Source organism: Martes martes (genome assembly GCF_963455335.1).
Source record: "Martes martes genome assembly, chromosome: 3".
NCBI classification, from domain to species: Eukaryota; Metazoa; Chordata; class Mammalia; order Carnivora; family Mustelidae; genus Martes; species Martes martes.
Window position 1 is genome coordinate 74,041,717 of NC_137890.1, and position 23,783 is coordinate 74,065,499.

The following is a 23,783-nucleotide window of genomic DNA, read 5'->3' on the forward strand; positions in this document are numbered from 1 at the left end:
TTAAGCTTTCACTAATTTGAATTTTATATTTTAGAAAATGTCTGGGCTAAAGAATATCTTAACTATTAGAAAAGTTCCAACACATGAAAGAGTATTTATTTAAACAAAATAACCTATCAAATAGGGTTACTACAAGGGCACCTAAATTTCAGTCATATATTTGAAAGCAAGTAGATCATTGAGTTAAATGGTCTTCTGTTATTCAGATCCTTCACAAATGCAGACCTGCTTTGAGCTGGTTATTACAACAGCACAATTTATCTTCTTACAGCAGCATACTAAGCAATTTAGAAAAAAGTATTTAAATAAATCCACTGTAGCATTCTCCCTCCTCAACAGCTCATTTTTCCAAAGAAGAATTCACTACTCTCTCTCCACCCCAACCCTCAAAAACCTATAATTAGCCTAATGCCTTCCCTCTTAGGTGGAAGAGATCCACAAACATGTGCCATTATAGATTTAACTTCCTTCAATAACTAGCCAGAGATTAAAATCTAATCCAAAAGTACAACCTTCTATGTGATACTGAATGAAAAGACCTAAGATATCAATACCATTTAAATTACCATCATAAGCAATGGAAAGCAAAATGACATCTGAAAAGGGATAGCAGCCATAGAAAGCATGAAGGTGAGGCAAAAAGATTATATATTACTGCACGAGACATAAATTAGAGTAATATCTCAACTGTAAACTAATTTCCAAACTACCCTATTATTTATCCCTTGAAGAAAAAAAAATGTATGTTCAACTAAACATCTAAGAGACTACTTTGTATCAGGAATTGTTCAAATAAGTTAAATAAAACACACACCTTTCCCTCAAAAAGAATATAATGTAGTAGGAAACAAAGTCATGCAAACAGAACATACTGTGATATAAAGAATGCATATATAATTAAGGTACCATAGGGCAGAGACAAAGAGTTCAAAGAGAAGGCGAATGCAACTCTGAAGAAGGAGTAAGTGCACCTAGATGGAGGAGGCAGGTGGGAGAGAGAGGTACTGTAGGCTCGGAAAAAAGTGTATGTAGAGGCACTGTGGTGTTAGGCGAAAACTCCAAGTATTCAGTCAGCCCTTTAGAGAGGGCTATCCCTTGAAGAGCAAAAAGATGAGTCTTCAAAGCAATGAAAAAACAGTTCTATAGCCTATACCAAGGACTTCAGACTTCATTCCATGGGCAATTAGACTTCATTCCATGGGCAATGGGGAACTCTTAAAAGCTTCTGAATGAAAATTAAAGTGGAAACAGGCAAACAAATTTGTGGACTCTGACAGTAATCCAGGTTGGAATTTCTCAACTCTACAAGCACTACAGACTTTCGATAATTCTTTGTCATGGAGGCAGTTCTGTGCACTGTAGCATGTTTGGCAGCATCCCTGACCTTTAACCTCTAGATGCTAGTAGCACCACAGTCCCAGATGTGACAACCAAATACATCTTCAATGTCATGGGGAAACAAAACTGCCCCCATTTCAGAATCACTGGTGTAGGTGAAGGATGTGAACTCAAGGGAACTGAAATGGGAATAGACTTAATAAAGCCTGGTTGGGGAGAAAACTGCTAGGTTAATAACAACTATAGGTGATTGAAAGTGGGGGTTAAGGAAATCAGAGAAGTCAAATAGAAGATGAAGAAATAAAAGGGACAAACAAAATTTTATGGAAAATGTTTGTTCACCCCTAAAGTTATTACCCTAAAATTCTTGAGATCTTTAAGATCCAAACCCTCTACTCCAGAGCAAACAAAAGCAACATTCCTCTTCCCTTTTCCTTAGCTTCTAGTAATCCTTTCCTAGACCAATCTTGAGAATGTGAGAGTTAAAAAAACAGGTATGTCCTCTTGTTGATCCTCTACTCTTGATAGCCTTGCCCCTCTATGGAATTCCACTTATGGAATGCAAGCATTTGTAAATGTCCTGTCCTATTGGTAAATAACCAGCTTTTGTACCCCACCTCCTAGTAAGTCAATATTGTACATCAAAATTCCCAATCTCTTTTTGTTCCTGTAGAAAATATACAGCAGGGCCTGAAACTGTTCCTCCCTATCTCCCTCTTCCTCCCCTCTAGTTACACAATTTTTACTTTAAGTCTCAAGATTTACTCTAAGAGTGAATTTTTATCATTCTTGACAAAATCTAAATAAACAGTACAATAAGAAGATGAAAATAGCTTTACCCTTTATACTGAGCATTTAAAAAATAAAACAATAGGTTAGATTTGAACAAAAGTATTCAAGGATCCTTCCGTATTTAAACTATAACAAACCTATGAATCTTCTCGAGATGTTACTAAAATAAAGATTCTGATTCAGTGGGTCTAGAGTGAAGCCTGAGACTACATTTCTAAAAGGGTCCCAAGACTGCTAGTACTGCTTATCTGGTGACCACACTTTGAGTAGTGAAGTTCCAGAGAATGTCACAGAAATAACCTAGATAAGAAACAACTACTGGTCCAGACAGAAACTAAAACCACTCCCTGAAATAAAAAGAGAGAAATCCAATAGTTCAACATCCCAAATCCATAAAGCTTGACCCAGATACTTAGAGCCTTCAAGACCATTACTCATGCAGCCCCCAGAGCCCTGGCTCTTCAAAACTCCTTGCACTCGTTCATAAAAGCCATTTCCAATGGTTTAGGTCTAAAGGAAGTCCACCTTCATTCCTTACAACTGAGCTAAGTCTCTATGTCGAAAAAAAGAACAAACAGTAAAAGCTAATTTTTAGGACTGTTTGAGTTCAAAACTCTAAATGTATACACATTTTTTCACATATTCATTCAGTCAACATTTCAGCATAAGGTTCTATGCCCTTCTTCCTAGAAATACAAAGCTAAGATATATTCTCTTCTCCTGAAATTTCAGTCAAGCCAAAGAAAAATCTATAAATACCATGCTTGTAATGAAAATGTAGTTAAAGCTACCAAGTAACGGACCAATTTTTCAGTGTACAATTCTTTTGGTACAACTGCAAAACAACATTTCATATTACCAGCCATATGTAGTTATATGTCATCTAATTAGTAATAAACTAGAAATCAAATTGTTATCCTAGTACAAAAAGTTTCCAATACCGTGAAATTTAAAAACTCTTTTTGGACATCAAAAACACAATTGTGCTTTAACCCTTTATACTCTGAAACAATGAATGATGATTTAAAGTTACTGTGAATGACACTTTTGGATGATTTTCATTTTATTAGTCAAAACTGCTCCATATACTTAAAAACAGTGGTACATATATATGAATTACCTTCTTTCAGATAGTGGTTAATAGTTACATAAATTCATTACCTTTTGCTATAGTAACTCGGCAACCCACCTCCTGCCACTCTTGATGGTCTTAGGTCTACTAATAGAAACCTCTGATCTAGAATCTACTACATACTCATTTGAAAATACACCTGCATTTCTTTTATCACCTCTTCTAACTCACAATGGTCTTCCCTCAATTAATTAAATGCCTTGGCATTTTAGCATATTTATAATTATGAGAACTAAATATGAGACTGTAATTCCATTAATTCAGTGGTTAATCTAAAGTCACTGGGAAAAAACAGACCCCAAACAATAAAACCACTTGAATTTTTAAATCAAATAAATTAATTTTCATATAATCATCAAGATAGGGAACTATACCTCTACCTAATTTGTTACCTGGATCCTAAAGGATCCTACACCAAATTAATTTAAAATAGTAAATCCAGACCTACAAGTCACTGTAGCATTGGCTCTAATCATTTTCTCCATAGGTAAAAGACTTAAAAAGTCAGAAACAGAGCAAGCCAGCTGCAAAGATCATATTGTATTTGTCTTGTCAATTAATTATTAATTATGGGCTTTTTGTGAAAACATATTAGACTCCTTAAACTTTCATTGTTCAAATTAAAAAAAAAGAGTAGGATATAATAGACAAATCAGTCTATCGAGAAACAGGCTCACTGTTAAGACTCAGGGGCAGGTAAACATCTGTAAATGAAAAAGAACTTTTAATTTGTGGAATCAATGTACAGGATGACAGGATGAAAACAGATGATGCTGCTAAGTAAAAATTGATCTAAATGACATCAAATAAAGCAAAAGAGGATTTACATACACATGCAAACACATTTTTAAGCTCTACTATGAATCAGTTCCCCAATATTACCTGCATAAATTTAAGAAAGCCTACCAAGCAGTCATTACTTTTGTCCTTAAAACCTCAATATTACAATGGAGTTCTACTCCAACAAAATCAAGATCAGTTGGAATACTCTTGCTAAGCAAGGCCATATTGAATTTCAAAAGAACTAGAATACCAAACTGCAACTTCTTTCATTCTTTTGCTTTAGAGTGAAACTAGAATATAAAATGTAGATAAATAAAATGCCATGACAAAAAGTTATTTTAAGTGAACGTGAGTAAAGGTGTTTTTTTAAGTCATGAACCTTATTTCCACAACATACGATCAACTGTAATAATTTTAAGTTTTTATAATGAGTTTCAGTACCTTATCAAAACCAAAGATCATGCTAAAATGCCTATTTGCTTGTTAGCAAAAGGTTCCCTTTTTATGTATTTATGTGTGTAACCCTGGTTAAATTAAATCTTAAAATGTAACAGAGCATCTTCAGATCTGCTAAATAATATATATACTTGGTATTACTATTATACTCTAATATACCCTGCTATAATTGAACTTAAAATAAGGTAGTGGTTAATCAAAAGTAAATTTCACACACATTCAGAAACAGATAAACACATTTTAAAACTGCAGAATCATAAGCAGTAGAAGACTGGAACTACCATTTAATAAGCACAGGGCACTATGCCAAGCACTTTATACCCATTATGGTATTAATCATCATAATTCTGTCAGACTGGCACAATTGTAGAACCAACTTCACAGATGAGAAAAGTGAGGCTTAGAAGAAGTTAAAATAACATGCCTATAATCTCACAACTAATACAACGTCAGGCCCTGGAGTTTGTACTCAAATGATACTCTGCCTCCAATCTGAAAAAAGCTTTTCCGTATTCTATAACATTCCTAAACATATTTCACTCTTACATTATACTAGCTAATTCTAAAATGACCAAATACCAATTTCTAAATGAATCAATCTCTCTCTGAATCTAACTGGCATAGATGGTTATCAATAAGAAACAAGAGCTACAGAGGCTCCATTCAAAGAAATGAAATTCAGCAGCTCCCTGTCCCCATCTTCAAAATGCATGGAAAAAAAAATACTGGGAATTAAACAGAGTGGGAGAAATTACACAGTTTGGGTTAAATTTAGCTAAAACTTTGGCTAGCATGTTTGTGATAAGAATTCTAAACTCACCTTTACTAATTCATTACCGACCCCTACTTCGTAGGAAAACAGAGATAGCCACCAGTAATGCCAAGCTATTAAAATCAGCTACTCCACTTTGTAAATACAATGATCAGAGAAAAGTAAAAAGCCAACCACACAATCTCAGAGTGAGCTACTAGTTCCTAAGTCCAAGTAGTATATGCACCATGGTTTTATCAAGTTGTCATTATTAGGTAAGCCAAAATGCCCAAAGCTAAAACAAAATAAGGACTATACAATTACATATTGTACAGAAAAGGCATGCTGCTTCATTCAGTTAACACGTTTAAATATGGTTAAGAATCAAACACCAAACCACCACACATCTCTTAAAAAAAAAAAACCCTCTAAAACAAAGATCTGCCATGAGATCTTTTATAATCAGTCAATAGAACAAATTCCTTACAATCATAAATTTGAAGATTCTTTCTTGACTCAAGAAAAGCCAAGAGGTCACTGCACACAAAGTACCAATTAAACTAAAATACACAAAGTAATACAAGGTTGAACTCCTGATTTGTTACAACAAAATTTAATCTGTTCTTTCCAAAGCATATCTTTATCTCAACACAATCTTGGAAATCCAGCCTGGAGTATTTTTTATTTAGTAGGAAAACAAAATTAACTCTTTCAAAGTTGAGCCCTTTTCTCTAGGAGCTATCATATTTCCAAACAAGTTTGAACCTAACGTTACTTACGCAGCATTTCAAAAAAAAGAAATGATTAAGATTGAGGTAAAAGCAACAGAAAGAAAGTGAAATTTAAATTTGACAATTAAAATGCAGAGAAGATTGAGAACATATTCATTTGCTAAAGGAAGTTAATTACTATCGATCATTAGCAATAAAAATGACAGTAGATTCAAATTACATGAAACATTGATAGTCCCTTCAATTTAAAATCATTGACTCAGCAAATAGAGAATTATTATGTTATTTTAACAAAATGAGCTTAATATTTTGTTCTTTTTAAATGTACTTAATAAGAGATCATCAGAGTAAGTGTGGCATTTCAAAAGTGACAGCATAAATCCGTTATGAAATTCAAGACCAAAAACAAAATGGGGAGAAGGATTGAAACATCTGATAGAAGAGGTTAAATCTCTAACACACATAGAGCTTACAATGAATTTAAAAATAGCCAAGTAGAAAAATGAGCAAAAGACATTAAAGAAACACCAATAGCCAATTAATATAAATGAGAAGTTCAACAGCACCCCAGAAATTAAATTTAAACAATGAGGGTTTTTTTTTGCCTTATACAATGACAGAGATGTGAAATCCTTTCACATCTCTGTATTTTCAAGGCTCTAGGAAAATCACCATCTATGAAAAGGAATATAAACATGTGCAACATTTCTATAAAGTTATGTCAAATATCAAAAGTTTAATTGTATACTCTTTCCCTAAAAACTGTGCTTATGGAAATTTTTACTGAGATAATCACATAAATGGAAAAAGAAACAAGCATAAGGTCGATGTTTTATTCCTTTCTTGCATATTACCAGTAGCCTGTTTCCACTACCTGTTTCTCACTGTATCTAAGACTCATTTTATCTCTCATATTGCCCTAAAGACTTTTTGTTTTCTCTGAAATGTAAATAATTATCTATATCATTCTACATAAATTACTTGATCTCCCAAAATTTCCATTTCCCAAATAATCTCTCTCAAAGACCTGTTGGGGAGATTAGGTAATATAAAACATTAATTTATGAAAGAATTACTTAAGTTCACCATATTACCTGGAACAGATACAGAAAATCATTATCAATATGAATAAAATCAAGTTTCTATCCATCTGCCAGTACATCATGAGATCTCTCCAGATAGCTTTTCACCAAATTTGAAGCACATGTTTGAGAAGTTAACAGCTATGTGAGGAAGAAGCAAAAAAGAAATGTTGGAGGAGGAGAGGCCTGAGCACCTCAAAGAAAAGACAGACATCCTCAGAGCAGCTAGAAGAGAACTACTTCTCCAGTGGGCAGTTATAATACAGCCTGATCCGGAGTGGGCAGCAACAGATATTTATTTATTTAACAACAGTTAACAATTTCCAAATAAGGCTAGAAAGGTCTGGCTAATACCATGTATTACTACAATGAGAACCACCATTTACTGGGCATTTCTACCCAGGAAATACATTTCCATTTAGTCCTCGTAACAACTCCACATGGTAGGCACAAGGTATTGTTATTATTCTCATCTTGTGAACGAAGAAAGGTTTAACTAAGCTTAAAGACACAATGATAATCAGTGAAGAAACGGAGATTCAGACTCCTGGCATCCAACTCCAAACCCTAAAACTTTAACCATTATTCAATACCACTAGATTATTATTATTCCTACTGTTTGAGAGAAATAAAAATTCACGAAGGGGCTCTGAGCAAGCTATAAACAATAACCATGGGTGCTTCCCTGCCTATAGGAATCTGGACTCAACCAATTCCCATATGGACCCATATGTTAGCTCTAAATCTACAACCTCACTACATCTGGTTTAGGTTGGGATAGTACACCTTCCCACAGCACGGCAAGTGGAGATGAATGGAGGCTCAGTCTACTCCAGTGAAAGAAGAACAGCTCTGTTTAATTGTAATTCTAAACACAATTTTACATAGAAACATGACTTGCACAATACTCATAGGTAAATGATACTGATGTGGCTGACCTGCAAATCTAAACACTAAGTAAAACAGTATTTGAGAACATATACAAAAAAGTTCAAACACTGTGGTTTTACAAGTTTAGTTTTATATTGCAATTTCCATTAAGATTTGTTATTTTTCACTATATTCTCCATTTTCTCCTCACTTTTTATTTTTCCTGAGATCAATACTTGACTTGATGTTCCAAAATAAACCTAACCATCAGAAGAATTAAGAAAGGATTTACATTCCAAATTTTCTCTGCCATAATTCTATTAATTTCTCCAAATTTACTTTAGCCTTTCTCCAGAAAAGAACCCTACCATAAATACTCTCCACGTTCCTTGTTACTCCATATATTATTCTCAAGAGTAGAAACAGTGTGAAAGTCATCTTTTGAAGACATGACAACCGAATTGTTATAAGAAAAAACTTAAATGTTAAGTTAATCAGGAAATACAATATATATCACCAGATGGCTGAAAGAGGAATGTATAATCTTGAGGTAGAACACAGTGGGAAGGAGGTTCCAAACTGAGATAAAACATGGAAGGAAGCAGAGAAAGTTTAACTAAATTAAACTTTAGTTAGTGAACTTTGACCTCAAGCAGAATAATCTAGAACTGAACCTCTAAAACCTACATCTCCTCACAAATAAACCACCAGCAAATAAGCCAAACCCCTTGGTCCCACTTGGTTCCACTTCCCTCATCCTAATAGTTTTAAAATCGAGAACAGAAGAAATAAACAGGATATTCACAAATCTTTGTCCCCTAAGTCTAAAGACTTTAACTTGTTATTAAAATGTTAAAAATTTACTAAAGTGAAAATCTGTTATCCCAAATGGAAATGGAGCGCAAATGTCCAGGTAAAGCTGCATATTGACTGAAACATCACATTAAAATACAACTAAAACAAGAAGTATAACTGACAGGAACCAGAGCCTTTTTGCTTTAATGGGGGTAGTGGGGCAGAGGGTGGGAGTGGGGGGGTGCTGAGTAGAAAAAGGACTCTTGATGGCTTAAAAAAGAAGGCAAAGAGAGGCTAAGAAAGATATACAAGAGAAAGCCAATAATGCCAAATACATTGAGGGCTTCTCACTCTGCTTAGGACATGTCTCAATCATTTGTGGTCGCCCTGCATAAAAATTCACAGCATAGCAAGAATATCTACTGAGATGTCATAGTACTGATTCACTTCATTTATACATAACTGTATTATAACTTTGTTATAATATTATAACTCTGTATTATAACTCTGTATTATAACTTTGTTATAAAGATACTTTCTTCCCAAAGGATTCTTACCCAAAACTGTACTGTTCTCTAGATCACAGGTGTGATTCAGGATGACTCTCACCTCTTTTTCTACCAGGCCAGTTCACAGCATCATCTATTTTGCTGTTAAGGTTTCCTCATGTATTACTCTCAAATATATTAGCTCTCATTTTCATCAAAACTCCATCTCCAGCATTTTGGGGGACTTAACTCTCCCACAGAGTACACAGCTATGATTTAATTTCTTCTACCGCCACTCTTGGCCAACAATAATTTTACACATTTTCAAACACTGGTTACTTTCCCTATCTATAATATTAAATGTATCTAATGTAGAAAAAAAAAAATCAGTGCTTCTCAAACATCAGTTGTGAAATACCATGAAGATTCAATAATAATTTCCTAAATATTGTGGTTGTATATTTTATAAAGTAAAAGTGAGTTATTAGAAAATAAGCACATATTTGGATGCTGCAGTATCAAATTATCAAATTACTATAGAAGTTTCTAAAAATTTACTTTCAGTATTTTAACTTACCTCCCTACAGACAGGTCACAAATACTTCAGGGATTAGCCCCGATCCCTGCACATGAGCAGTACTGCCCTAATGCATATATTCTCAGTATACAACTCTTCAGGAAGTTTGTCACACATCTAGCAACAATAAAGCAACCCAGACAAACGGCTATGAACCTATTTAATACTGTTTTTCACATCCCACATTTTACTTCAACCAGTTCCTATAGATGCAAGGCCCTCAGTCATCATCTCTTAGCTCATCTATGATACAAAGAATTTAAAAATTTACTGATGATCCTAACTCTCTACTTGTAATCAAGCAATACCTTCTTACTATTTGCCTCAACATATTCCTCAACTTCAAAAAACCCCAACTCAAAACATCTTTCACCATAAACGCTTCTACATCTAGAGAATTCTCTGGTATTTAGCAATCATCGTATTTAAATTAACACTAATTAACATGCTGTAAGTAGGTTCATGTATTGCCTCTTCAACTAGACTTGAGAGGGCAGTAAAAACATCAATACTCTTTCAATTTTCCACATAGCACATAGTAAGTCTGCTTACAGTAAAAACAGTTGACTGATCTGATCCCAATAACACATATACTCACCAGGCAAAATGTAGTAATATCACCAAATGAGATTTCCAGAAAATAACTTAGCTATGAAATAGTAGTAGGTATGGCCTATCTGTTCTCCAATATCATTATGAAATAAAATGTCTCTAAGTAATCATGACACCCTGCTTATATTAACCTAGAATTATATTTACCTAAATTTGAGTTACTTCCACTAAAACTGCATCATGAAACAGACATTAAGCATTACTACAACAACAAAAGAAAGTCTACAGATGCCTTCAATTCACAACATGGAGCATGCAACACTTATGGTAAGAGTTTTTCTAACACAAAGAAATTCAAAACATTAACAATTAAATTAAATTTAATTAAATTGAATTAAAATTCAACCATTAACAATTTTAAAACATATGCAACCTGTACCAAACACAGTAACTATATAGTCCACTACCACTACTACATAAATATCTTATGTCCCTTCATATTATTTTAAATGTAAATGGCAAGAAAATATGGCCCTTCAAAGATATACTATGTGAACCCTGAATTTCTAAGTATAGATTAATACACAGGTCCTTTCAGTTTAGAGAGACACTGAGTTTTAAGATTAAAGACACTGAGATTTAAGATTAAAGATACCATAGCCATTATCCAGGCCATGTTCACTTCATGTTCATTTCATTACAGCCGAGAAAGTTGGACAAAGGTCACAAAGCTAGAAGACCTCAAAAGTTTCAAAATAGTGTTCATTTCACCATATTAATCTGCTTCCTTTCCAAATACTGAGGTCACATTGGTAATAACATTTCCATTTACCACTTTCTTTTACTAAAATGAATTTTAAAAGAACAGGCACTATATATCCTTCTTTTTCCAGTCTCCAGAGATTGTTACTATTTTCTCAAAAACAAATGTGAGTAGCTCTAACTCATATATTTCAACTTAAAGGTATAGGCCACTAAACCCTCATATTAGGAACACTTTTTTAAGTGTTTATCTGCCATTCTAGTTTTACTTTCTACTCATAGATCGGAAATGCAATTTATCACAATTAACTGATTATTTAAAAAGGGGACTCCCTAAGACTACTTAAGGGCTTTATATTTTTTCCTTACACCAAATAGCTCCAGATAATTTGATTTCTAGCTTGTATCTGCTTTTCAGCATTTCAGTTTTCTTCCATATTGACTGGCTTTGCCTACTGTCACTTCCCACTACTGCCAATGAGTCAATTCTATTCCACTTCTACTATAAGGATTCAGAAACTACATATTCCAATTTATGAGAATAGCATGTAAAGCAAAAGTAAACGTTTTCTTGATGATAGCCCATTAGTAAGTCTATAAAATCAAGCCCACACATTTTCATTTATCATTAAAAGCATTCAGTAATTATCTCCTTGATCTTTAGTTTCAAAATAGAAATAATAGTAGGTACGTAAGGTACTGATGTCATTTATACCTGATCCCATGATTCTTGAGAATATCTAGGTTTCTTCAATTTCATTTTATACTACCCCCGATCAGATAACTTCCTAAAAGCATCTTAAACTTGCATCAATTTCCTAAAATTAATATTCTTTATGGGGGGGGGGGTCTTTCTTCCATTACTTAGGAAACTGAAATTAGTTATAACACTGCCGTAATTTCCACCAAGATTTACAACCTCCTGAACATCTTTAGGGGCTACTGATCCCAACTAAAACTACCACCTTCTCTAGATCATTATTACTACTGACATAATGATTCTCATTAAGACTCAAAGGCTTCAAACTGTAATAGAACTTCATTTCTCCTTGTCACAGAACTAGCCCCTATAAAATACTTCAAAATCTATGCAAGGCCTATCAACCTCAATTCCAAATAAAATTAAATTTCTAAATGAAGAGATTTTAAACTGTTTTCAAACAGGTGAACCACTTACGAAAAGTTGAAGATTTTTAAGGTTGCCTTGCCATGAGGCGTTTAAATTAGGGGAGAAATATTTGAAATTTTAGACAAAGCACTCAAAAAATAAAGTTAAGACATGATTAGTGTGCCTGAAAAGGGTCACATTAACAGCAACTACAACATTAAATTAGATGTTTTCTTGAAAACAGAATACATTAAGAAAATGAGCAAAAGGATTTCATCCCTTCACATAAAAAATCTCTATTTCATGCACAGAGACAAATCAAATTCTACATATATGAAATATATACCAAGGAAAAGGGCAAACAAAAGCAAGAAAAATATCACAGTCCATACAAATGCCCCCCAACTTAAGAGAATATTAACCATTATATAGGTGATGACCCCAATATCACCTCTGTATTCCATTTAGTCTCACATAAATTTCAACTTCACCTACCTTTCTTCTCTGAGAGATGTTGAGGGCACCAAAATCATTAAACAAGGATGAAGCAGGTGAAGTTAGAGGATCTGGAAGGTAAGTCACATAAGTTTCCATACAGACAACTCAAGTAACTCACAAATCTAATAAATTTTTAACTTGACAATGCTTATAACAGTAATAAAAATCATACACCACAGTTACTGTTAAACTCAATGCCTCACATACAACGGACGTTCAAATATTTTCTAAGTGACTAAAACACAAACTGGAGAATACTTTGTTGAGCAAATACTCAGTACACATTTAATCAGAACCTATATGGATTAGGATGCATTTGTTTGCTTACAACCAAAAGAAAAATCAAACAGAAAAAAAGAAAAGAGGACTCTTAACCATGCTATTAGTAATGTGTTTAGGAAGGAAGGAAGGCTACCTGTAGTAAATGTTTGTATGCTTGAGACCAAATCATGAGGAAAATTAAAGGGGCAGTGAGGTGGGCAAGATCGTAAACCACACTCCAAGTTACTGGACTTGGATTTTAACACGTAAGCAACGCCTTAAAACCCATCTATTCTAGAGAACATTCCATATTTATAAATTTATCACCAGATATTTTAATTCTTACTAAAAATATAGGTAAAGTTTTTAAAGATGGAAATATTACATGTTTTACAACACAAACATGAAATTCAAAGATTTTATAGTTTCAAAGTTCTATTACTCTGTGGCCAGAAATTACAAACAAAAGTGTATCTGTAAACTGTTTTTCACTTAATAAATCAGAAGAGCTTCTGAAAAGGTATGCATGACATACATAGAATATCGTTATCTTCAATTCTGAGCTCTAGTTAATCTTATGTTTCTCATTAAATTGTCTATAAAATTCTAAAAACCATAGTAAGTGTTCTCATTTAAAGGAACCTTAAATCTCTTCATAATGCAGTATAGATTGCTGCTTAATTTCTCCAGGTTCGTCTGCCTGAATTTTCATAGTCTGGTCCTTCATTAGAATTAACAACGTTTAATAATGCAAAGAAAGAGAAGCTAATAAAATAACAAGATGTAAAATATTTTTATGTAATTTATACATTCAAGGCACTTAGAAAAAGAAGTAGTATTATTCATCCTTTAGTCTACTTTTGATAGCATTTAAAAGTCAACATATAAACTCTATGGGAAAGCTAAAATTATTATTATGCTACAAATTTTAGTTTCTAATAATTTTATTCTATATTGTTTTTTTCCTACAGCAAGAAAAAAGTTGAAATATCCAAACAGTGATAGAAATTTTGAAACACACACAGAAAATGTCTATCTCAGAAAATAATCAACACGCAAATTCCTATTCTCACCATTAATAATAGTTGTTAGCATTTTACTGATGCAGAGTATTAACACTCAATTGTTACATATTTTAAGAAACCATTCTTGAACATTTGTTTTTATTTTTTTGTTTAACATTTGTCTTTTAAAATAGGATACAGAAAGATACTCGAAAATTCCATATCAAAAGCCTTAAAAATGATCATAATCTTCGAAACAGTAATTCCATGTCTAAGAATGTTTCCAAAAGCGTAACTCAAAATATGAATACAGACTCATACACATAGTCCAATATTAGAGTACATACTTCTTTAAAAAAAGATTTAAAAGATAGTTTAGTAAATTATGAAAATAACCAATAGAATTCAATTTATAATGATCAAGAAACACTCATGATATAATTTAAAAGTATATCCAATGCAATCTTGAGTATTATCATGTATATACTTGGCTAAGTATTATTACATATCATGTATGTATACATTTATATATATTTTCACACTCACACATAATGATTATTTGGAATTATATGGAATCCAAATAATAGTTATTTAGAGTGAAAATAACAGATCATTCTTATTCTCTTCCTTATACCCATTTGTAATTTTCAAGATTTCTACAATGAACATATTATTTTTAGAGTCAGAAATAGAAAAGAGAAAAAGGGACCAAGTCTTACCATGGCCTGCATATGGCTTGGCACTGTCATTTAGAAGGCTTGGGGAGCTGCTACTATTAGTCATTCTCTGAAAAACAAAATAGATACATATAATATCACTGAGAAATACAGAATTAAGAATATTCAACTAATTCAGACTCTTCTCCGTTTCTTCCCCTCTAATCCACTTCTCATATTACTGACACTCTAATCTTCCTACAAATGTTGCTACATGGATTACAATAATTCATGCAAAAATTTCCAAATACTCTCTATGACACATCAAATGAAAATTTTACTCACTAGCCAGATATTTAAAACCAATGTTGCACACCAATTTTGAATTGCATTTCCATAACTTATTAGATTGGGCAACATACGTAACTATTAAGTCTCCTTATCTATAAAATAAATATAAAGTCCAATTTCCATCTCAGAAGATATGAAGTGACTATGTACAAAGTCAACAAATGCTTTCTAACATCCTCTCCCAATGGGTATTACTGTTCATATACCTTATAGATTCTGTAAAATCAGGCTATTCTCTGTTCTCTAAACATGTTCCATTCTTTCTTATACTCTATAACCTCTAGTCTCTTCATCCTGAAAGGTCTTCACTCCATACCCACAAAACACAGAGGAGTGAAATTAGTCTCTTTCCACCTAACATCTACGTAGTCCACTGTCATCCCACCCCAGTCTCCACCCTTGAAAGCTCACCCTGAATCCAACCTTATCCCACCTAACCTTATCAATTCCTAAAACCTTACCTCCTACTCAACAAATTTAGGAATAAATGAAGACTGTAGATATCCCCCACCATTGGAATAAACTTCACTGTTTAGTGCCACATAAATTCATACTAAGGATACCTGCATCAAAGGATACTTTGTTTCCACTGGGCTTCCAAATCCATTGACTCCAATAAAGCTGGTGCTGAAATAGGAATCTGTGAGACTCGAATCCGTTAAAGCACCTCCATCTATTCCAGGAACTGAAAGATAAGGAAAATTCAAATATTTTAATTCTTTAAAAGCACAAAATATTGATGTAGTTTCCGTGTCTCTAAATAAACTTTGAAGTCTGAAATCTCGGTCACATTTATTATTTATCTGTTCATAACAAAAGGCAGGACCAAATAAAACTGGCTCAGCTCTAAAAATCTGTTCATCAAAGCTCAAGTTGATGGATTTCTTTCCCACAGATAAAGTAATTTATTTTATATTAGCCACATAAGCACCACCAAGCATAACATGAAGAAACAAACCAAACTCGCATTTCATTTTCTCATCATTTTCTTTAACTTTGCAAGAAGACAGCAGAATATAAAACACTGCAATCTCCTGTGAATCTTTATATGAGAAACAGATGGAAGTTTCTCAGGGCTGTTTCTCTTAACCTAGCTTATGAAACAGACCAGCAGTCTCATATTAACTCATAATTCAGTAAAAACAATTCTGCAGATGTAGCAATGAGATAGAGTTCAGGAACATAGATAAGCTGTTGATTTTGGGATAGGTGAATACAGAATGATTGTAACTAGTAGGACAATGCATGATATATCAACAAAGTAATGGACAATCTGTTGTAGATGCTACCTTCCAGTAACTACATGGAATGATGCTATTTTCCAAGCTGCCAGTTAAGTACAAAGTTGTATGCTTTACAAATAAGCTAAGCTTCAAGTAGGTCGTCCACTTCTAGGCATAGCCTTTGATGACCACTGAAACCACTCCAACCCCCAAATAAGAAAAAAACTAAACAAAAAGCTAATGGCTGAATATAGGGTGCTATGATCTGAATTTCTGTATAACCACAGAATTCCTGTGTTGAAATCCTAACCCCCAAAGATAATGGTAAGAAAGTAGGGCCTTTGGGAGGTGCTTAGGTCATGGGAGTAGAGCCCTCAGGAATAAGATTAATATGCCTATAAAAGACACCTACAGAGATCCCTAGCCCGTTCAACCATGTGAGAGCATGAGATACCCATTTATGAACCAGGAAGTAGGTTCTCACCAACCCCCACACAAAATCTAACAGTGCTATGATCCCTGACTTCCCAGCCTCCAGAAGAGTGAGAAATACATTTCTGTTGTTTATAAAACATCAACTCTGTGGAATTTTATTACAGTGGCCCAAACAGACTAATATTTAGGGATTACTTGTAATTCTGAGGTAATTTTTAGTCTCTATTTTTGAGATTTATTACACAAAATGTCCACAATTAGAATGTATTCCTTTTATAATTATAAAAAGATTTTTAATGGTTCATATCTTTTAAATTAGTGTTTATAATTTCAGATGTAGCGGAAGAATATAATCAGAAACATTGAAGATTTACACATGAAGTTGTTCATCACTTTGTCCATTTATATACAAGTATTAAAAGTCTTATTTTAATAACAAATAAGACACAATGTGAAATGCCCAACAACAAAAAAATTAAGTAAATTCCAACACACTTTCGAAAGAGTACTATGAAATTACTTAGAAATTATAGTAATTAATTTCTGGGATTTATTAATACTCTAGCAAATCAAAAACTGGGAGGAGAGACAAAATAAAACTGGCAAAATGCCGGTCCTTATTGAAGCTGAGTGATAAGGGATTATTCTATTCTCCTCTCTACTTTTATCAAAGTTTAAAATTTTCCATAATAAAAGGTTGTAGAAAATGAGGTTAATAAATAATGGTATGTATCGTTTAACTGTTTACAATGTGAAGTAAAAAGGGAATGCATTTTTATTTACAGTATGATAATTAATGTGCTTACATATATACATACACAGATTATAAGACTAAACACACACACATATATATACACACACAGACACACACCAAAATTTTAATCTTGTGTTATTGGGTTGAGATTGGGAGAGATTAGTCTTTTCTCAGATTATTTTTCTATAATGTAGCTATTTTTATAACAATGACGATGATGATGACAGAAAAATCCATAAGGGGCTGAGTTCCTATATTCCACCAAAACCCTTATAGCATCTACTATTTACCTTTTCCTAATAAAATAAAATAGTTTTCAAAAAAATAGAGTACAATTTCAGAGTCAAATTATTTAAATACAGCATTTTTATTTCAATGTTTTCAAATTCTAAATCCAATTTTCTCTTTTCTTCCTATGTTACAAAAGCTACTACAATAAAACTATTATTGAACATGCCAGAATTTAAGTATCTATGGTCAACGTCTCACCTTAGTAAATTTTAAGCAAGATCCACTGGACTAATAAGCACCTAAGGGGCGCCTGGGTGGCTCAGTGGGTTAAAGCCTCTGCCTTCGGCTCAGGTCATGATCTCAGGGTCCTGGGATCGAGCCCCCCATTGGGCTCTCTGCTCCGCAGGGAGCCTGCTTCCTCCTCTCTCTCTGCCTGCCTCTCTGCCTATTTGTGATCTCTGTCAAATAAATAAATAAAATCTTTAAAAAAATAAAAATAAGCACCTAAGCATAACAAAGTTATTTGCAAAACAAATGAATATTAAACTGTCAGAGGACAATAAAGCAATCTTTTAAACATCCCATCCTTCATAATATGATATCACTTAGAAATAGAGTTTACCCTAATTTATTACCAAATTTCTGGTAGTGACTGATTCTTGCTATATTAAAATTGGTTTACATTCCTTTGGAATACACAACTTTGACACAACTTTGATGCTCCCTAACAAAGAAACAACTGACAAGGCTTAACAAAAAAAGAGAGAGAGGAGGGGAGAGGGTTAAACATGGCCAGTAATTAGGGTTAAAAAATTAATTAAACATTCCACATAAACACCCAAAACTGTAAACAACTGGAAAAAAACACTGGTCTTGGCAAGAATTTTTTTAACGAGACACCAAAAGCACAAGCAACAAAAGCAAAAATAAACACGTAGGACTGTATCAAATGAAAAGTATCTACAGAGCAAAAGAAACAATCAGCACAATAAAAAGGCAATCCATAAAACAACAGAAAAATATTTGCAAACCATCTCTCTGATAAGGGATTAATATCCAAAATATATAAGGAACTCCTATAACTCAACAGCCCTTCAAAAATATCCAATTAAAAAATAAGCAAAGGACTTGAATACACATTTTTCCAAAGAAGACACACAGATGACCACCAGGCATATGAAAAGATGCCTAATATCACAAATCATCATGAAAATACAAATTAAAACCATAATGAAATACCCCCTTACACCTGTTAGAATGGTCATTATCAAAAGATAGAGATAAGTTTTGACAAGGCCATGGAGAAAAGAGAATCCTTGACCACTGTCAGTGGGACTGTAAATTGGTGGAGCCACTATTGAAAACAGTATGTAGGTCCCTCAAAAATTAAAAACAGAACACATGATTCAGCAACCTTACCTCTGGTTAAAGTAGTCCCCCCCACCCCGCCCCCTGGCCTTCTCCAAGGTTTCATTTTCCATAGTTACCTATGGTCAACCTCAGTCAACCATATGGAAGTCGACGATCCTCTGACATAGCATCTTAAGGCCAGTGGTAAGCTAATACTATGTCCCAATGCCTACATCATTCACCCTACTTCACTTGATCATGTAGGCATTTTATCAACTCACATCATCACAAGAAGGGTGAGTAACAGTACAATAAGATATTTTGGAAGAGAGAGAGAAACCACATTCATGTAACTTTTATTACAATATATTGATATAATTGTATTTTATTATTGTTCTTAATCTCTTACTGTGCCTAATTCATAAATTAAACTTTAGCATAGGTATATATGTATACATAGGAAAAAAATGTATACATAGGATTCATACTATCTGCAATTTCAAACATCCATTGGGGGTACTGGACTGTATTCCCTACAGACAAGAGGACCACTGTATCCCCTGCAGATAAGACAGGAGTACTACTTTGTATTAATACAACAAAATGGAATCACAGTCTTGAAGAAATTTCTGCACCCCCATGTTCACTGCAGCATTACTCCTAATAGCCAAGACATGGAAACAACCTAGATGACCACTGACAGATGAATAGCTAATGAAAATGTGATATATATATAAAATGTGGTATATACATATATGTATATGTGTATGTATTCTGTGTATACACACATACACACACAAAATGAAATATTACTCAGCCATAAGAAAGAAGGAAATCCTGACATTTTTGACATCACGGACAGACCTTAAGGGCATTATGCTAAGTGAATTAAGTCAGAGAAAGGCAAATAGTATATGTTCTCATTTATATGTGGAATATAAAAGAGCCAAACTCAAAGAAATAGAGCAGTGGTTGCCAAGGACTGAGAAGCAGAAGAAATGGGGAAATGTTGGTCCAACTTCCAGCTCCAAGATGAGTAAGTTCTAGGGATCTAATGTATATCATGGTGACTATAATTAAAAAACTGTATTATATACTTGAAACTTATTAGAAGAGTAGAGTTTTAAAGTTATTATCACACACAAGAAAATGTAATTACATGAAGGGACAGAGGTGCTGACCTACCTATGTGGTAATCATTCTGTAGTATGTATATATGTACATACTACATATGTAGTATGTAGTATCACACCATCACACCATATACCTTGTTATATGTCAGTATCTCAATAAAGCTGAGAGGAAAAATTCCACACATATACTTTCACTTAATTTTTCCTATTTTGGAAGGAAGAGAATGGGATTTGATACTTCCAAGAGTAGTTAGGAAAATCAGATCCTGAAGATACTGGGTTTTTCTAAGTTACTAAGAATAAACACATATCCTACCTACCTTATGGGATGCACAAAGAGAAAAGGCATGTAGAATACTTTTGAAGTTTAAATTACATAAGCATAAGACACATTAGAGACTTTCATTACCAAGACTAGACAATTAAGAACTTTTCACTATTTCAACCCCTTATTTTTGCAATCCACTTTACGTAAACTTTACACTATCTCTATGGAATAATAGTACGCAATCCACTATAAGTAAAGCTTACTATTTCTAGGAAAGCTCTATGATCATCTCTATTACTATAACTTGTATCTGTACAGAATAATAATCAATTCAACAACCACTGTGTAGATAAGAACCTCAGTCCGACTGTCAACTGTGGCAAGGTTGATACTACTTTTACTTTGCAATTAAGCAAACTAACTGATTTAGAGAGATAGGAAAGCTTGCCCTATGCCACAAAGCTAGTTAAGTGACAGAACTGGGATGTAATGGCAATCTCTCAATTGCATGAAACTGCCTTCCAGTTTTTAAGAGTGGGATTAGAAATCAAAAGATGAAATTTCAATCCTGCACTTTCAAAATGATAATGAGGCATTCAAACTTTGAACCAAAGGATTTCTCAGTACCTAGAGAATCAGAACTTCTATATCTGTCAGCAGTTACCCTGCCATTGTTAACATATGAATGTATATGACGATAACCCACTTAAAAAAAAAAAAAAAACTCACAGCTTCACTAAATAAATGTTCTCCTTCATCTTCAGTTTTGTCCCCTCTTGATGAAATGGGTTTAACTTTCCAAAAACATTAGAATAAACTAATGTTACCCAAAGGGAATTCTGAAGTCAAGTGGAAAAAGCTCAAAAAACTAAAAGTAAATCCATTCTTCACTACACAACTTCTCAGAGCCTATGTCTACAATGTGAACTGTAACAATTCAAAAAGGAGACAGAGTACTTCCCAAATGTACCTGACTAAGGAACCCTTTCTACATGGAGGAGCTTCAGGCTCTACAGTTCCAGAGAACACAAAAAATGACCCCTGAAAATACTGAGTGGTTTTTGTCTGCTGAAGAGGACATCATAGCCAAGATGCTGGCAATGTTTACCCTTATGTGATGAAACCCAAACTTCTCAGTCTGACATTAAAAAGCCCTCAACGATCTGTTCTCAATCTCTATCATTTCCCAAGGTACTAGGTTTGAGTTTCAGTTTTGCCACTTACTAGCCATAAAGTCTCGGGCAAAATACTTATAAAATGTAGACTGCATCATCACTTGTAAAATGAAACTCATACCATCTACTCTGCAAGCCTCAATGAAAAATTATTAAAAACAATGAAACAGTATAAGAATCCTGACAGTTGCACAACTCTATAATACAATCTACTAAAAACTGAGCTGCACACTTACAAAGGGTGAACAGAGCATGCAAATCTATTTCTAAAAGGCTACTTTATAATATCAGTGGAGAAAAAAGGAATTATTCAATAAATAGGCTTGAAACAAGTGGGTATCCATCAGTGAAAAAAATGAATACAAAGATATTTCCAAAAGACCAAAGATTATAGTGTAATCAAAGTAAATATATATATATACACATCTACTATAAAAATATCTTTACAATAATCGTAACATTACTGAACTCTCTCCTCCAGTCAAAATGATACACTCACTAAATTTTCAAAGTCTACACTTTACAAATAGAGTACCATCAATTCCTACACCTACACCTACACACACACACACACACACACACACACACCCCTAGCTCTATGTTCTTCAGACACAGATATATGATGGAAAAGAAAAAAACACTTGGAATTAGACAATGAGTTCCAATCCTACTTTTGCCACTCACTAACTGTATGACCTTGAGCAAACAATCCTCTACGGTTCATTTCATCTGAAAAAGGAGGCAACAGCATCTCACTCAGAGTTGTGGTGGGGACTCAAGTGAAGCAACCTATGCAAACTGCCTCATAGGTCATCATAAATATTTTTTCCTCTTCTCCTGTCTCTAGAATGCACTGCCCAATTATTCCAAGCTGTTAAAACCTCTACCCCATACCATATCATTTATACCACTCATCTGACTAAAAATATATACACATTTCCTTTGACTTTTATTGCTGCCTTCAACTATTTAAATCTTCAAATTCTTACATGTTTCTGTAACATCTACCCATCTAACTTACCTGTTAACCGAGATTTGGGACTACTTCTATTTTTTTTGGTATTCTCTAATCTAGTAGCACACTTGTATAAACACAGTTAAGCCCTTTTTAAAAATAGGTATCTTTAAAAGTTGATAAAAGATGCACTATATTATGACTTTCACATCCAAGCTTCATAAAATACCAATGTAAATGGTATCATTGCCTCCAATTTTCCTAATTAGGAAATTAAGACTCAGAGGTGCTAGATGATGGTAAGGTGGATGCAGGCCTAAGAAACAGGGGCTCCTCCACCCACTCAGCAGCCAGGGGCACCAACCTTTTGATGCAGACTGAGCAAATACAACTTGCCCATATGATCTGCTTCAGCCAGTTGCCAACCACTGACCTCCAACTGTTTGTTTGTTTACTTTTAAGCAGGCTCCATGCCCAAAGTGGGGCTTGAACTCAAGATCTCGAGATTAAGAGTCACATGCTCTACTGAGCCAGCAATGCACCCCACTTTGAAACATATTTAATCCAAGTCTCATTTTCCTCCTCTGTAATAGAAATGATCACAACTACTTTCCAGGGCTGTTGTGAGAATAATTCAGTACAATGACATGCCTAGATGATACTATGTGCCTAATGGTTACTTTTTGTGGTTATCATTTGGATCCATTTACAAATTTATTTGTAAAAGTTATCTTGCTTTTTCTGATGAAAAGCTAACATGTTCTTTGTATAGAATGCATTAGGGGAAGTTTTTCACGTAGTTTTTTAAATGATGAAAAGGTAGCTTGGAATATTTCAGACATTCCATAGGAACTGTCTGAAAGAAAAGACTCGAATCCAAAGCAGGTGGCTGGACAAGACGTACAGGATTGTGTGAAGGACTGGACTTCCCTCAAAAGCTCCTAAAACTAAGAAAAAGTCCAAGGGAACTATGAGAACACTAATTAATGTATTTGTGATAAAGTTTCTGTGCAGAACCATAAAGAGACCAATTCCACATTCCAGATTCTCCACCTAACTCTGAGGCATCATTAACCAACATAGATGATAACTAAAGAGAAGAAAGACCTTAGTAGTACACAGCATCAATCATAAGTCAAATGTAATTTTATGTGCGTTATCTCATTTTTTACCCACTCAACAAGTTGAATGTATCCTCCCAAAACTCACGTTGATGTCCTGATCTCAGTATCTCAGAATGTTCTTATTTCAGTACAGAATCATTGAAAATGT

General features: G+C 33.8%; 1 protein-coding gene across 1 annotated transcript in view; it reads right to left on the reverse strand.

The window, feature by feature from the left end:
• The window catches only part of PAN3 (poly(A) specific ribonuclease subunit PAN3), a gene marked incomplete at its 5' end in the record, with an annotated part of 127,428 nt that overhangs the window by 91,600 nt on the left and 12,045 nt on the right, over positions 1-23,783 (reverse strand). The window contains 3 exons of the mRNA XM_080798069.1: positions 12,713-12,783; positions 14,700-14,766; positions 15,551-15,672. Of these exons, the coding sequence (XP_080654195.1) occupies positions 12,713-12,783; positions 14,700-14,766; positions 15,551-15,672 (260 nt within the window). The remainder of the gene's footprint in view (positions 1-12,712; positions 12,784-14,699; positions 14,767-15,550; positions 15,673-23,783) is intronic.